This window comes from Oreochromis aureus, linkage group 8 (genome assembly GCF_013358895.1).
Source record: "Oreochromis aureus strain Israel breed Guangdong linkage group 8, ZZ_aureus, whole genome shotgun sequence".
Classification (NCBI taxonomy): domain Eukaryota; kingdom Metazoa; phylum Chordata; class Actinopteri; order Cichliformes; family Cichlidae; genus Oreochromis; species Oreochromis aureus.
Genome location: NC_052949.1, coordinates 14,753,100 through 14,768,621, shown reverse-complemented (window position 1 = coordinate 14,768,621; position 15,522 = coordinate 14,753,100). Strand labels below are relative to the sequence as shown.

The 15,522-nt window shown below is 40.3% G+C and overlaps 1 protein-coding gene across 1 annotated transcript; it reads right to left on the bottom strand.

The window, feature by feature from the left end:
* Window positions 1–2,242: 2,242 nt before the first annotated feature.
* Window positions 2,243–15,522, bottom strand: cpn1 (carboxypeptidase N, polypeptide 1). Its single transcript, XM_031751887.2, has 9 exons — window positions 15,102–15,522; window positions 13,292–13,488; window positions 11,548–11,703; window positions 7,293–7,469; window positions 7,067–7,178; window positions 4,920–5,059; window positions 3,786–3,885; window positions 2,799–2,917; window positions 2,243–2,680 (listed from the first exon to the last, which is right to left on the bottom strand). Exons 1-9 carry the CDS (start codon window positions 15,334–15,336, stop codon window positions 2,570–2,572), a joined length of 1,347 nt encoding a protein of 448 aa, XP_031607747.1. The 5' UTR covers window positions 15,337–15,522; the 3' UTR covers window positions 2,243–2,569.

The following is a 15,522-nucleotide window of genomic DNA, read 5'->3' as shown; positions in this document are numbered from 1 at the left end:
ACAACAATTTTTTGCCTACAAAATGTTATCATGAAACATGATGATGTCAGTGACGTTTATGTTTCCACCTAACGGCATCCTTTGCTGCCATCTGCAGGAAGTGCAGGCTCAGTCTTGTGACTTTAGCTTGTTGTGTATCATTTGTTTGAAGCACTACACTGATCAGCAGTTTGTTCATTTGTCTCAAATAGACAAACTTCAGTGAGTTCTTATAGGACCAAATAAATAACAACAAGTCAGCACTATGATATGGCTCTACAAGTATCAAAAACTAGTGTCTGAGTGCATCCTGCTGCCATACAAAAGGAAATAGTAACGACATTACATCACAGACATCTCAAATGTACTTATAACAGTGTTGTAATCTGTATGAAGATAAAACCATCAGGTGAGAAATTAAACATCTAAGCCACTAACTCTAAAGTGAGGGGATTTAACTCTTTGCCACGGTCCACATGTATAAAGGCAGGAATAATTTTAGGTTATTCTTATTATTCGGTTATTCTGAGGGACCATCATTACCCTGTAAGGAAACATTACTGTGCTGAGGGGATCGGTGTCTTTTAATGATAACAAATGATGGGAACAAACGATGGGAACAAATGATGGGAACAAGGGCTCCCTGAAGTTTGAACATGTTCTATGTGCTCTGACATCTGTGGGACAGTTTGGACCCATCTAAATCCGGTGTGAGGGAATATCTTTTGGAGTAAAAAAACAAAGGTGTCCTTTTGTTGAGAAATTCAATTCAAATTAAAGAATATGTAACTATTTTACTAAGTCCTGCTTTGTTTCTTATGCATCAGTGACATCTACTGTATGCACCCTGAAATGCACATTTTCCTATGAGTCCATATATTATTTCCATCACACACAGAAATAGTCCTAAAGAACCCAAATGAATAAATAAAATAAATATAAATAAATATTCATTTAAATAGATTAATCAGCTCTGTTTTTTAGCATTCTCCTGACTAGAGGAAGACTCGCTTGCATAATAAAACAGAACTATGTGAGAAAGGAAAACAAATAGATATTTTAGTTTGAGGAAAAATTTACAGTCTGTTGAGAAGAAATACAAAAATAAATAAATGAAGAAATGTGTAAATGTAAAAATATAATAAAAAATGGGAATATAAATTAAAACAGGAGTTAAAAGGGTAAATAAAGAATAAATAGAAATTTATTATCATTTTGTAAGATGATATTTAATATATTTAACTTCTAAAATAAATATTTTACTGAAATTCCTTATAAAGCTCCTTATAGGCACTTTCATACAAAAATAAATGATTAAAACAGATTTATGTATTTTTTATTTATTTATTTTGCTGCAAGATGTAAAGTCAGATGACTGTAACTGCAGCAACAATTCCCTTTGATTGTTAGGGTACCTGGGTCGTTGAGTGTTTTTTAGTTTTGCACCTTTATTTGTGTTCTCATCTTGGCTTATTACTGTGAAGGTTTTGGTTTCTGTTTTTCTGTTTTGGTATCTGTTTTGGATTTTCCCCGGTCCTTCTTGGTTTATGATTTTGTAGTTCTTAAGTTTGGGCTTCCATACTCCCTCTGTTCTGTGTCCAGTCGGTGTCTGTGTCTGCCCTGGTCCCACGTCTCTGTTCCCTCTGTTGCAGTGTCTGCTTGTGAGTCTGTAAGTTCAGTCTGTGTTTCCTGTTTTATTTTGAAAGTCCATATCTCATGTTAATGTGTCTGGTTTTGCTTCCTTTGTCTTGTCAGCCCTGATTTGCCCCAGCTGTGTTTCCCTCCTCTCTCCCATTCCCTGATTGCTCCCTCTGTGTATTTAAGCCCTGTGTTTTCCTTTGTCTGTGTTGTGATCTTCCCTCATCTTACTGTGTTCTTGCTGCTTGTGTGCGTTTGTATTGTCATTTTCAGTTTTGTTACTTTTGAGTTCACATTTTATCTCTGTCTGCACTTTTGAAATTTTTTGAAAAGTAATTGTTATTATCAAAAAAAGGTAAATAATATTAACCTTTAAGATCAAGTCTAAAGGCCAATTAAAATGAGTATTTTATTTATATTGTTATAAGTATTTTATAATGTGAAAAAGACAATTCTGTGAAATATTTTGAAATCAATAAATGCAAAATGTTTAAAAATGAATGTCCATTTCAGCGAATCAGTGTATTAATATCTATTATATGCTTTAAATGTGTACCTGAGTGCATTTTTTTTTATTGCCCTGTTTTTCAGAGCAATAAGCCAGCAATAATAAAGAGGTATTAAATACAGATGGTAAAAACATTTCTTTAATTTCATTTTCACTTACCATCAAATTATTGTAATCAAAACCAAAAAAATATCCTTTACAAATACAGGCTAGCTGTGTTCATACAAATTAAAACTGTTGCATAAATACACCAGCCTTTCAACAGTTTCTTGATACAGAAAAACAAAACCCAAAAAGGTAATAGACGACGCTAGGACTACAAAGGTATGTTATGGTCGTGTATCATTTACATAATTCATACGTGTATGCATGTGTATGTTTTTTGTACGAGCTCTTCTGTGTATTTGTTTATGACTGTGTGCCATCTAAATGATTGTCCATGCCTCATCTTGGTCCGAGCTTCAAGGGGGCTTTAGGAGACGAGAGGTTCCTCCTGCCGTGGTGCGGCTTCACTTTCAGGTTTTGTTTTGGTGCTGGTTTCAAGTAAAAATGAAGCTGTCAGGGACCAGATGGAACAAAAGGTGTGAGTTAGTTTATTTAGAAGACATAAAAACACACACATCACACAATAACCACAAGTTTGTTCAGACCAACCATACGAGCAGAAACCAACCTGTATGGCCTCAGCTGGTCCCACTGTGACAGTGCTGGTGAAAGGGAGGTAACCGGGCGCAGAGGCTGTTACAGTGTAAGTGCCTGGCAACAGAAGTCTGAAGTAGTCACCATCAACTCCTGGAGGAGCACATATAGGGAAAATTATGAGACTCGTACAGTCACTGTATCTTAATTAATTAAACATATGCCTGGAGTGCCACCAATATGTCAACAATGACGGTAGTTTTTAACATAAAAAAAAAATTCCCACTAAATAAAGAAAGTTGTTGGTGCTAAATTGGAAACTGATGATGAACCACGCGATGCCATGATGCCAATATGGATCCTCTGAGTAATGTTTGCAGTACTTTGTTAAATATGTGGCATGAAGAATTAAAGTAGTTCTAAAGGCAAAAAGGGGCTTATCCCTGTACTAGCAAGGTGCACCTGTTGAACTGGCTGGTGAGTGTACAGGCTGCACGTCTTGGTATGTGACTTTAATTTCTCCCAAGTTGCATTTCCACCACTGACCAGTAGAGGGTGACTTGCTCCGTTATATCTGTGCTTGACTTCCACACCACACCATTAGATGCACTCGACTGTCCTTTTGCGTGTGAGGATTGAATGCACTTTTAAAATTTGGATATCATACTAAAATTTAGCTACATCGCTAAAAGTCTTGTAGAGGTTGCGTCTTGTTTCATTCTGTTTCATTTCCAAAGGATCATATTTTTATGGAACTGAGACTCAAAGTCGACTTCTGGCTGCTCAAGGCATTCGATTCATGCAGAAGTTATTGTTAGTGTCTGCCATTAGTCATGCAGTACGTGTCCTTGTCTCATTTTGAAATGACACACTGATCCGGATGTTATCAAACACTGGTTTTCTATTTCACTGGCTGGAACACTAGACAATCAGTCACTATAAATCCAGCTTCCACACCTATCAAGTTTTGGAGTGAAAGAAAAAAAATAACAACCACATATACACCAAAAGTCCCTGTTACCTGCGGTCACGTCATGGTTGATGCCAGCTACTGAGATCTCTGCTTTGCTGATGGGGTTGTTGTTTTCATCATACACCATGCCTTTTATCCCATGATGCACCTGAGAAAAGACGAAACGTGTACATACTTTAAATATTGAAGTATATTTAATAAAATCTATGGTTTGGAAATTGGATTCCTATCATCTGTTTGATGTGTAAAGCTGTCTGTAGTCTTAAGAGCTTAAAAAAGGAAGGTGACTGAACGTCTTTACGTTTTTTTGAAGATGTTTGACCTCATCCAGAAAGTTTCTTCAAAGCTTTCTGCACTTACTCATATTTATTAGCACATACGCTCAAAACCCTGAAACCTAAAGTCTGAAATACTGACTTAAAGTGATTTGATTGCATGTACATTTTGTTACAAAACTTTAGATTTAATGGAATCTGTTCAAATGAAATTTACTTTCTTGGTATACATTCAGTTTATACCAAACATATTTTCCCAAATGATTGATTATTTATATATATTTCAGTTGCATTTTGGTAAAAACTATTGCCTAATGTTTACAAGAGAATAGATTATACTTGAATATACTTTAAATGTGACGTTTTTTTTAAAGAAAATACTGTATGTGCTAATAAATACGTGTGAATATGAGAGAATCCTAAGCTACATTTCTACACCTCAGACTTAATTAACACTCCTTAGGCTCAGCAGTGTTCAGCAGCTAAAGAAAGACCAGAACAGCATCTGCAGGCCCAGTTTAGTTTGTTTAATCAGTGCTTTGCAACAAATGTATGCAACTTGGAGCCCACCCTTACAGAAACATTATTAGTGGCAAAGCATCGCTTTTTGAATCTCAGTGGAATAAAGGACATGTTGTTGGCCTCAGACCACGGCCTCGTTTCATCCTCGAAGCAAGGTAAAAGTCAGATTACTCATATTACTCAGAATTTCACGCATCTAATTTTTTGGTCACTTTATCCCGGAGGCGACTGCCAATATTCACAAGACACCAGGGCAGCAGACTCGCGACTCTTGGCAGTCGGGTTTTAATGTGTAACAGTGTAGCTGTGTATGTGTGGTGCATTGAGCTCCAATAAATTAAATAGTCTTTCAGTATAACTCTGCCAAATTCTGTCATGTGCAAACCTGTTCTAGGTATGAAACCAGCGCTTCCCGGTTGCCAAGCCATTCTCTCGGCAGTGCTGATGCCGGAGGAAACTTATCGCAGCTCAGCTCCAGAGTGATCTCGAAGCAGTTGGTGTACAAGTAGTTGAAGTCCTGCATGCCTGAAACAGATAAATATTTTAGGAGGACAATAAATGTATTAATGTGGCTCTTCACTTTAGATTTCCAGGTCTTTGCAACAGGACACATTAGCTATATTTATAGATTCAAAGTGTTTTTTTCCACCACTCTTTGCCTCTTAAGGGAGCTGTTCAAAATTTTAGGAGTATAAGTTGCTTTAAAAAAATCTTCTGTTTTTGGCTTTACAATATGGCTCCACTTTTCATCAAAAACAAATGTACAAGGAGCCAGGAGGGAGGGAAGGTTCATATGTAACCCCACAGACCTCGACTTAACACTTGGAGCATAAGGACCTGGTAAAATAAACATAGCATGCTGCTTCTAAGTGAGACTCTGGGCGTTTTCAGTCAGTTCAAAAGCTCGCATGACTCAAATGAAAAGCTCATCAGACTCACACTGCTGAGGAGAAACCAGAGCAGCCCAGATCAGGACTTACGCATCAAAGAAATGGGGGTTGTTATTGTTGCAGTTACAGATTAACTGAGCTGAAACTGAATATATGCCCAGAGAGTTGGATAAACTTGGTATTTTTTAACTTCCAAGAATTCATTACTGTAACAGTGTATTACTGTAAGCTTTCATTAAAAAGCAGCACACAAGTTTTCCAGCCTTTAAGCGAACCATGAGAGGGTGAGGAGTTGAAGTTTCGTGCGAGCGCCTAAGGCTGTGTGACTCCTGAGAGGGTCTCGGCCAGGATGAGGAGGAGGTTTAATGAATGCATGTTTTCAGCTATAACAAGAAATTTCACAAAATTCAAAACTCTCTTCAAGCTTCAGTTCCATTTATAGAGAGTTTATGGGATTTTAAACAAAAAAAAAGAGCGGTGGGAAGGCCAGCTGAGCCGTATGATTCGTTTCAACCTCACTAAAAGGCGAGGTCCTCTCCAGCTTAATTAAAATTTAAAGGATCCTTCACTTAAAGAAAAACAGGAATTGTCACCACTATCGCTAAGGTTGCCTTGTAGACTTTAACCCTTGGAAGCCTGGACCATGAAATAAATAATTGCCAGAAAAATCAAATTTAAAAAAATGGAGTCAACTAAAAAGAAGAAAAGCATTCCTCTGAAAATGTTCAGGTACAAAGACTCCACTAAAAATAAAAAGTCTAAAGAAGAACTTTGAAAGACCTTCAGAAAGCTTGGAAAACTACTGCTCAAGGTCTGGCTTCTTGGAAGCAAAATACAAAGAAATTAGAGGTGACTCAAGACTTTTTCAGAGTGCTGCATGCTGCCTGCTGATGGTGCGGATCGCATTGAATGGGTGGCTTTTACACCCCCTGTCCGCTGCTCTACTGCTAGAGCAGCTGGCAGTGTGCAGGAGGTAAGGGGGTTTAAGGCAAGCGCAGTGCATGATGACACTGGGGAAGCGTGCCTTACGAGCCAGTCAGTGCATTTCATTCATGCTGAAGGTAATGACAGCAGGAAGCCATCACTCAGATGGGCTTGTCTTTCTTTAGAAGGAGGATTACAGCGATTGTTCCACAGCACATGGAAATTGTGCATGTAGGCAAGGAACAATGTGTTTTGTATGTAGGATAGTGGACTGTGGGCATTTTTTCAGCTTATTTTTATTTAAGCTGATAATTTAGCTATTATCTCCTTTGGCCTTCAAATTCCAAAATGTCTGGGGGGTGTAATACTTTACTTTCTAAGTAGCTGTTTATATTATGAGTTTGTACATACTGGAATGTTGGCAACCAGTACTTCTCTGGAAACCTAAGAGGTCAGAACAACAGTTAGTGTTGTTGGTGTTGAGCTACAGCACTAACTTTTGTGGCGCCAAAGCAGCATAATACAAATCCAGATGCAGACTCACTGGCCAAAAATAGATGTAAACAGCGTGTAAATAATTTAGTTTGAATTACCATTAATTCAATTACGAAAGCCAGCCTCAGTAATAATTTAGAGACTGCTCCAAGTGAGTCTCTTGTGCTTTTACTATGCATTTCTGTTGTCTTCCCTTCTGCTCAGGAGAAGACGTTTTGCTCACCTTTGGACAACGAGTACCAGCTGGCCCCATTGGTGATCCCCTCATCAAAGTAGTCACCACAGTTCCAGCCCTTGTGCATCCAGCCGTGAGCGTATGAGTAGGTCCTCGCCAACTGTCATCACACACAAAAGCACACGGGCCCATTTGTCCACGTTTTTCATATACACACAACAGACAGTGACGGTATGACATGTGTGTCACATCTGGAAATTTTAATCTGACACACCTTTCTGAAGATCTTGTCATCAGGCGTGGCCGAATAGGTGGTCCGTCCTCGAACGCGGCCATCTCTCGACTTGTCGAAGGGGTAATTAGCCACCACGGCTCCCCCATGAAGATTCGCTGACAGGATGAAGTTGTAGTTTTGCATCCATTTTATCACAGCCAAAGTCTCTGGTTGAACCTGGGGAGGATGGGAAACAGGACATTTAGGATTTACTGTACTTGCAGGACCACGTGCATGCATCTTTATTCCAGTTCCCCAAATGAAACAATCTAATCCCACTTGAGAACCTGTCAAAATGTCTCTAAATCATCAAATAAGTTATGATTCAGGATCCCGTACAGTCTTTACGTCACCTGAGATATTTCCCAAATAACATCACTGGGTTGACATCTGGTTTTCTTTTCACCCGAAGCTGCTGGCTTCTCTGGTTGGCTGCTTATCTGGACAAACCCCGGTTTCTTCTGCTTTGCCTTATGCACATATTTTCTCTCTGCCTTTCTTTTTCATTTAATCATTTTGCAAAAATGGTTAGAGTTTAAAGAATCTTCTACTTTGCTCAAGCACATTTAATGATTCACCGAGCTCCTCCTAACTGCATCAGGCATGGTTAGCTTCATGGTTAAAGAATACCAACCATTTCAGTTTATGATAAATTCAATCAGAACATACAAAGTTCACAAACTGAAGCTGGACTTAGCAACAAAGGAGTGGAAAGGTACAGTTACGTGTACATATAATTCATAATATGCAAACTGATTTAAAGGTCTTTTTGCTAATTAATTCATCAAATTCTGCATGAACGGGATCAGCCTCAGCCAGATGGCATCTCCATTGCATTGCTGCAGACCTTGAAATTCCACTTGGGGCTGCCATTTATTTTCTCTGTCAGCGTTAACTCTCCTCACACTCTCAGAGCCATTTATCACGTTTGGAGACGAGGCGTAATACCTCTCCTTGAATATGGTATGTGGGACAATAAACACAGTCTGACTCTGTTCAAGAATAATCAGGCTGATCAGAGCCCAGTGACCTTGAACAGAGCAGCTGTAACCAAGAAGTCTGGCTCCCGTTTTGAACACCGGCAGGAATTTATTATCTGTAGATCTTTATATATACTTGTGCATCCTTTGAAGTAAGAGCTGTCACCGCGGTGTAGGGTTACACACGAAGGACAGACACGGCCATATCGCAGTGTTAAAGAGCTCTACTAACAACAGAGGATACTACCCCATATTAAATGCAAAGAGAAGCAAATCAAACATTCTGGATCACTTAGAGGATCGCTGACAGTCTGAAGTTAGTTTTCACACTGGGTGAGGGATGTCCTCTGGAGGCCAGTCAAATGTCAGTGGATACTTTTGCAAAAGGAGCCTTGTTTTATGTCGGGCTCTTCTGGGGCTCTGTAAATAAGGCATTTCTAAGAGAAATGAAAGTGAAACTTAGAAAATGTGCTGCTGCCCAGTTCTCAGTCTTATTTTACCACATCTTACGGAGCACACTCAGTTTAGTCTTGCACTTGTTCCAGTGAAGAAAGTTTCATCACTTAGCTAAATTAGTAAAAGCTGCATTCTCGAGCCTGCAGGGCTTGAGGCTTTATGTGAGAATGTAATCCTGACCAGCATAAATGAAGCAGCTGTAAGACAAGCACAGTTACCCTTTTGTGTTTCTGCATCAGGAGACAGTCATATGTACAGACTCCCTGGCTCTCTGGATTTGCAGTTAGAGGTTAAAAAACACAATTTTCCCCCTTTGCTTGGGAACAAAAGCGGTGAAAGAAGGGAAAGAAAAAGAAAACTACACTGAAACCACCTCTGTGTAATGATATGCCCTGTCAAAACTGCTTAAAACACTGAAAAGAGTTATTTTGAGGGAAGAGAAATCAATCACGCATTCATTTTAAAGCTCTGATATGACTTTCTTTGTTTCCTAAAAGATAATATTTACTCCTCATAAACTGAAATCAAGCACATCGCATGCTTGCAATCCACTTGGCAACTGGATTAAAGCAGAGATGTCAAACTCATTCTATTTTTCATTTTGCGGGCCATATACAGCTCCAGTTTAACTGGACCAGTGAAACTTCCATTTCTGTCAGTATAAAGAAGTAAACTACACCTTTAATCCATGAGATGTCTTAATATAAGACAAAGAAGTGCAATTTCAAGAGTTCACCTCAGTGTTTCTGATATGGTAACAAACATGCTGCTGTATTAAATTAAAGAAATCCATCAGCACGACTCTGGTTTTAAATTATAAGAATTAAACGTGTAAAATTACAGAAAAGGTTTTGGCAGCTCATTGCGCAGACTGTCCTGTAAATATAGAACAGACTATCACTGCTAATCCAGAGAAAATGTTTTCATTTTTTTTACTGTAGACCAACAGAAATGTCTATAGTTGATTGTGACTGTATTATTTAATTACTTTAGTGTAGCTAGTATGAATGTCCATGGGAAGGGCTTTATTAATAGGAAAAGCTGCAATGTAAAACTTATAAAAATGCAGTTAAAAGTCTCAAATTTACACCCTTGTCTTTGTCTGGGCATTTCTAGCCCCTGGGCCTTATGTTTGACACCCTGTCCTAAAGCATAGCCTGTTTCATTTTTCCCCCCTAATAAATAATTTACAAAGTGAACATGTTATATTTAATAAGACTTGACACGAGCAAGTGAGACCATAAATGCATAAGGAAAACACAGAGGTCATAAACCAAATGAGGGTCATTTTCTCGTAGGCTTCTACCCACCTCTTGCCCTGTGACAGCTGAAATACCCCCGCCCCTCCTCCACACCTGCGCCTAAGTCGATGAAGTTGATGGGACTGCCCACAAGAAGAAGGGTTTATATGTATGTTTAAGACACTTCCACGCTGATTATATCCATCTTTTCTTTACAGTCTATCACTAAATCTAGCCAAAGTATTTTAATTTAGACGGTTCGAGATATAATCAACTTTGGGTTCATATTTCAGTTCTCAAAACATGAAGCTATCTAGCAGTTATAATAAAAACTGGCTGTCCTTAAGAGGGAGGAATTTTATTTTTCAAGGAAACTATGAACAACAGCCCCACTGAAACGGAGGCTGCAGTCGAGACACCCCCAAGGATCTGACCTTAATAGTTAAAATGTACTTTTTGGCAGGCTAGTGGACTGTTTGACAGCACGCACTCTCATGTTACTCTCCACTGTTCATTTTACACTTCAGTGATCTGAAATAAGTACACATTGCGCTACAAAGGCCATTCAATCACCCAGAATGAAGCCAGGTCTCTCCCACAGCCAATCTGAACTCTGCTGCTTACTCCGAAACTCTGAGGCACATTTTTCTTCCTTAGTCTCAGTCACCGTGTAAGTGTGGCAGGTTTATATAGTTTCTATTCTATGTAGAGAGCATCTGTGCTTTCATAGTGCAGACATGGCAATGTGCAGAGGGTTTTGGGTAAAATCGCAGCAAAGTGAGGAGTCAGCCAGTGCCTCGGGGTAACAGTTACACTCTGACGCCGCAGAGTGGGTCACTGTAACTTCTCATGATGGTGACGAAAACCAAAAAATGTTTAGCTGAGGCTCAAAGTCCTCATAAACAGTGCATATAGTTAATCACATGTTATGATGCAGAGAAGAAGGCTGTTGTGCGGGGGGGGGGGTCTTCTTCTTGGGGCATTTTCTCAGCTCCAGCATCTAAAGAAATATACAAACTTATATGACTTACCAACGCTTTCAGTTTGTCCCAGTTTTCTGAGCTAGGTTGCCAGTTCCCCCACCTGTTTCATGTTTCAAAGACTCCAAATCCAAATGAGGGCAACCACAGTGTCTATGCTAAGAGCTATAGCCTGCGATATGCAAGATAAGCAAACAGGTCTAGGCTATACAGGCACATGGAAAAAAGTCACAAAATGAAACAGAGAACCTACCAAGGAGTCTACTGAGTCCACTCACAGTTTAAATATATAGTCTTTTTTTATTATTTAGCTAAGACACAGCTGGCACTGGAATCTCATCCAGCGCAGATCTCATGAATTTGTTTATGTCAACAAAGTTAAAGCCAAGATAACCCAACTATGTTACAGCTGCTCATTATTCAGCTTCGCTCACACGCTCACACGAGCATGATAAATGCACTCATCCATCCTCCTCCTCGCTCCCTCGTTCTCTCTCACCCACATATGCTCCGAGCCACACATACTTGCGTACACACACGGACACTTTAACACACACATACACCCTCAAACGGTTTCCGTGTATTCAGCAGAACTGACCTGATGCTCCCAGTTGTCCGGGAGGGGCAGGTGGTGGTTTCGTCCTTTGGTTTTCTCGTAGTAGTACATGAGCGCGTTCAGGTCCGGAAAGTCACGGTTTAGATCGATTTCTCTGGCGTTCCCTCGACCCACTAGATAACCGTTGAACTCCGGACCCTGTTGATGCACAGATCACAAAAAAAACATTTTTTTAAACTGGTGAGTAATCTTGCTCTTTCCCACCAGAATGATTAAATGATCATATTTTGGCTTGTGACGTTAAGGTTTCCTGAGGTCAAGTTATGAGCTCAAATTTCTCGGAAGCAGTAAAACAAAGCTGAATTTATTATTCCCCAGTCCTTCGAGGCTATCTATAGAGCAACAACAGTCAAGTGTTTTTCCTAAAACGGATTTTTTAGACCGTGCAACAAATCCATGGTACTGAGTGTGCTAATAGCCGGACAGATCCACTGTCACAATCGATTAAAAGTAGCAAAAGTCAAAGTACTTTAAGCAAAAAGCTCAAGTTTTTTTCTACTGCTGGATCTTAATGATGTCGTAGACAGCAGGTTCACCTGCTGTGGGCACAGAAGCCCCTCCTACCTGCTGTTATGCCTTCTGTTTGCAAGGGACAGGCAATCAGAAGAAAGCTGTCTTAAAGGGAACAGCTTTTTTCCCCCTCACTACAGTGAGCATGGTAAACAATACTCCATCTAAACATCAAATTAGTTAGCACTGTCATTGCAAGCATGTTAGGATGCTAACATTTCAGTTTAGTTAAAAGGTCTGTTTTGCTTAAATGCAGCATCACAGGGGCATCACTAACTGTAGACTTGTTTTATTTTATGAGTGCCTTGAAATTTTCTTATTTGTTTGCATCTTTAGCTCGGACCTTTAATCTTAAATGTCACTATATGTTTTTATATATCAAGTAAAGCAAAGGGGCAATTTAATAAGCTCTTTTTTGATTGGTTTGATTTTCCTCTGTATTTCAGTGCGAGACTTTCTAAGACTTTCCAAAAGAGCTGACTGACCTGTATGTTGGTGTCTATAGCTTACATTTTCTGATAAGATTTCTTCTTGTTGTTGTTTTTTCCCTAAAAGCTTGATCACAACACTGAGTCGCCAAGGATGCTTTAAAATGAAACTGCCTTGCCGTTTTTGAACAGATGCTGCTGCACCCAAACATCTGCTGACGCAACTAATTACAGTGCAGTATGTATGTGTCGTCTGAGTGGCAAAGAGAGGGACTGTCATGTGAAGCTGGTCGCTTCAGGACATATCATTAGCCAGCAAGAGACTGTGTGTGTATTTGTGTTGGAGCAGTCTGCGTGTGTATCAGTTGTTTCACGGCCCATAATTACCCCTGACACAAAGTTAGGGGCTTTCTTGGGAAGCTGATAGATGGGATTATTACAGACGCAAGCAAACGGTGGAGAAAAATCATCAACTACTGTTTGACTCGTAGTCGCTCGTCTTACACAAACACACACAAACATGTATTTATTTAAAAATCCAAAAAGAATTTTTTAACAAAAACGTTATCAGATGGATTGAGCCGTGTGGCTCGCAGGTGTTTAGTTTCACTCAGGGACCTCAACATTTCTAATATTTCCACTGCCAAGAACAAAACCAAGGGAAAAGAAAATATGGATTTTTTTTTTCTCCTTCTTTGCGCGGGAGACGGTTTCTTTGAAAAAACACAGCCAGAGACGTCCCAGAGGGAGTTTTGTTTTGGCACGTCTAAGCCTGAAACTCAAATTACCTGTCTGGCAGCCACTTCGTAGCCATCGGGGTTCATGGAAGGCAGGATGTGGATGCGCGTGTCGTGGATCAGCCTCATGATTCGCTGGTTTCTGGCTCGGTACTCCTCGCACAAGAACTGTGACAACTTGATGAGAAGCTCACGCCCAACCACCTCGTTGCCATGCATGTTGCCCACATACTTGAACTCGGGCTCCACTGGGGAGGGAGTGGAGAAGCAGAGGGGGCACGAAGTTAAGAAAAAAGCCACACAGAGCTGTCAAGTACCATATTTAAAACAGATGACCTGAGGAAACACATGCAGAACGCCACAATTGCAGAAATTTCTTGATAAGGATGTTCTTACAGACGCAAGCTCGGGAAATTGTGCTGACTGAATTATCTGGATGAGTTTATCTGCCATTGTTATGTGTATTTGCCACCAATCTATCAGCCTTGCTCTCTGTGCAGGGTTTCTTCCCCCTGAGGATCCCTTTATTAATCACTGCTGAGGGAAGCAAAAACCCCCAAGCACGGCTGCCAAAGGGCAGACTTATGACTTAACACTAGATACAAATTTGCACTAAATTTGACACTAAAACCAACACATCAAAGAATAAGCACTTGTGTTTTTTTTTTCATCAGTGAGATATTGATACTTTCAAATCTGTCAGTGCCCTTTACTAATTGTTTCAGGCATCCAAATGGCATGCTGGGCATTGCAACTCCCCTCTTTTTCTTTAGCACAGTTCCAACTGGCCATGAGTTCACAAAACAGCGCTGGCTCCAGCATGTAGTTTAAAAAGAAAGAAAGAAAACCCACACACACTCATTCAGCAGTATGTGAAACACATGAACTTCGTACAGAGTGCAGGAGGCTTGACCCAGACTACACCTCAGGTCACTCCCCCTTCATGAAGTGTTCAGTTCCTGTTTTTCACCCTCGGTCACCTTGCGACAGAACAGGCCTACATCCTTCAATTCTACTGAAGGAAGCTTCTGAGTATGCAAACACACAGAAAAAAAGCAGGCTTGGCTGGAGCCAAAAAAGCATTCCCTTCAGTTGTCAAGCTTTTTTGTTAAATGCAAGAATGGAAAAATCTTCCACAGCATTTCCTTGATATGACATTTTGGCCAATTTCCAATGCAAACATTGGATATAATCAGGCAGTAGCTTCAAACTGATTTACAAACTAAATACCTGAAGAGCTGATTCAGTGGTTTTTGTGGGAGTGTATTCAGGGTTAAATCCTTGTTGGCTCAAAGCGAATCTCTTTGTCATCTGCTACATTTTGTCAGTGGTCGGATGGCAAAGAAAAATCAAAATGAATCACAGATGTTGACTCGATTCTTTCACTTTTTTCTTTTTTTCCGTTTTTTTTTTTTTTGTTTTCACTTTTGAGTTTTCCTCAGTTTACAGCCAGTGATGTTCAAAGCAGCCAGTTCGGGATCATTTCACCTTTTCCTCCTCACTGTTAAGTAACACAGTGGTTCGGCTTCATAAAGGCAAAATCGAAAGCTTGAGACAAAACCGAAGCCCCTTGCAGACTGCTCTGTCTCCTGCCAGCTATATTCTCATTGTGTGTGGCAAAAAGTACAAGACAGATGAGGAGCCAGTAGCACAGGTTGTGCATTTAAAATCTATCATAGATTAATATCATTTGCAGATGTTTATCAGCTTTGCTGAGGAGTTGGGATTAAATTATTAAGCTGTTAAATTAATTCCATCCATCACGTTTTCTGCCAATTATCCACTTCGGGATAAAATACAACATGAAATCATTGTACAGCATGTCACTGGGCTGTCAAACAACGGATCAGGTGTTACTTACATGCTTCGTGGATGCCCGGGTTATCGCTGAACTCCAGGACATAGAGGTGGCGACCCTCCACGCTGTGCCCGATGCTGTAAATGCGCGTGATGTAGGGGCATTCGCTCTGCACTGCAAACAGAGCTCGTACCATGTCCTCGTATTTGTGATGCTGGAAGTCTGAGCCCGACACCAGGAACCCCATCAGCCCCAGCAGGAGAGCACAGAGCCAGGGAAGAGTCCAGGGTTGCTGCATGGTCCCTTAGCCCAGGTTGTGCAGCGCAGGAGAGGCTGGCGAAGAGGCTGCCTGCAACTATGCAAACTACTCACAGGATTTCAGATGTATTCTCCTTCACACACCACACATACTGCTTGCTCCCTGCTTGCTCTTTTTCTTTCTTGTGCCCCTTCTTTTCTCCAGCTCTCTCTCTGCCTCCTCCCA

What these genes read in the sequence shown, in the direction of transcription:
- cpn1 (XM_031751887.2), bottom strand. Translation starts at nt 15,336, where the DNA reads ATGCAGCAACCCTGGACTCTTCCCTGGCTCTGTGCTCTCCTGCTGGGG. An exon ending in ATGACAAGATCTTCAGAAAG is followed by an intron (nt 7,179 to 7,292) that starts GTGTGTCAGATT and finishes GTGTGATGACAG; the next exon opens with TTGGCGAGGACCTACTCATA. An exon ending in GACCAGCTGAGGCCATACAG is followed by an intron (nt 2,681 to 2,798) that starts GTTGGTTTCTGC and finishes GGTCCCTGACAG; the next exon opens with CTTCATTTTTACTTGAAACC.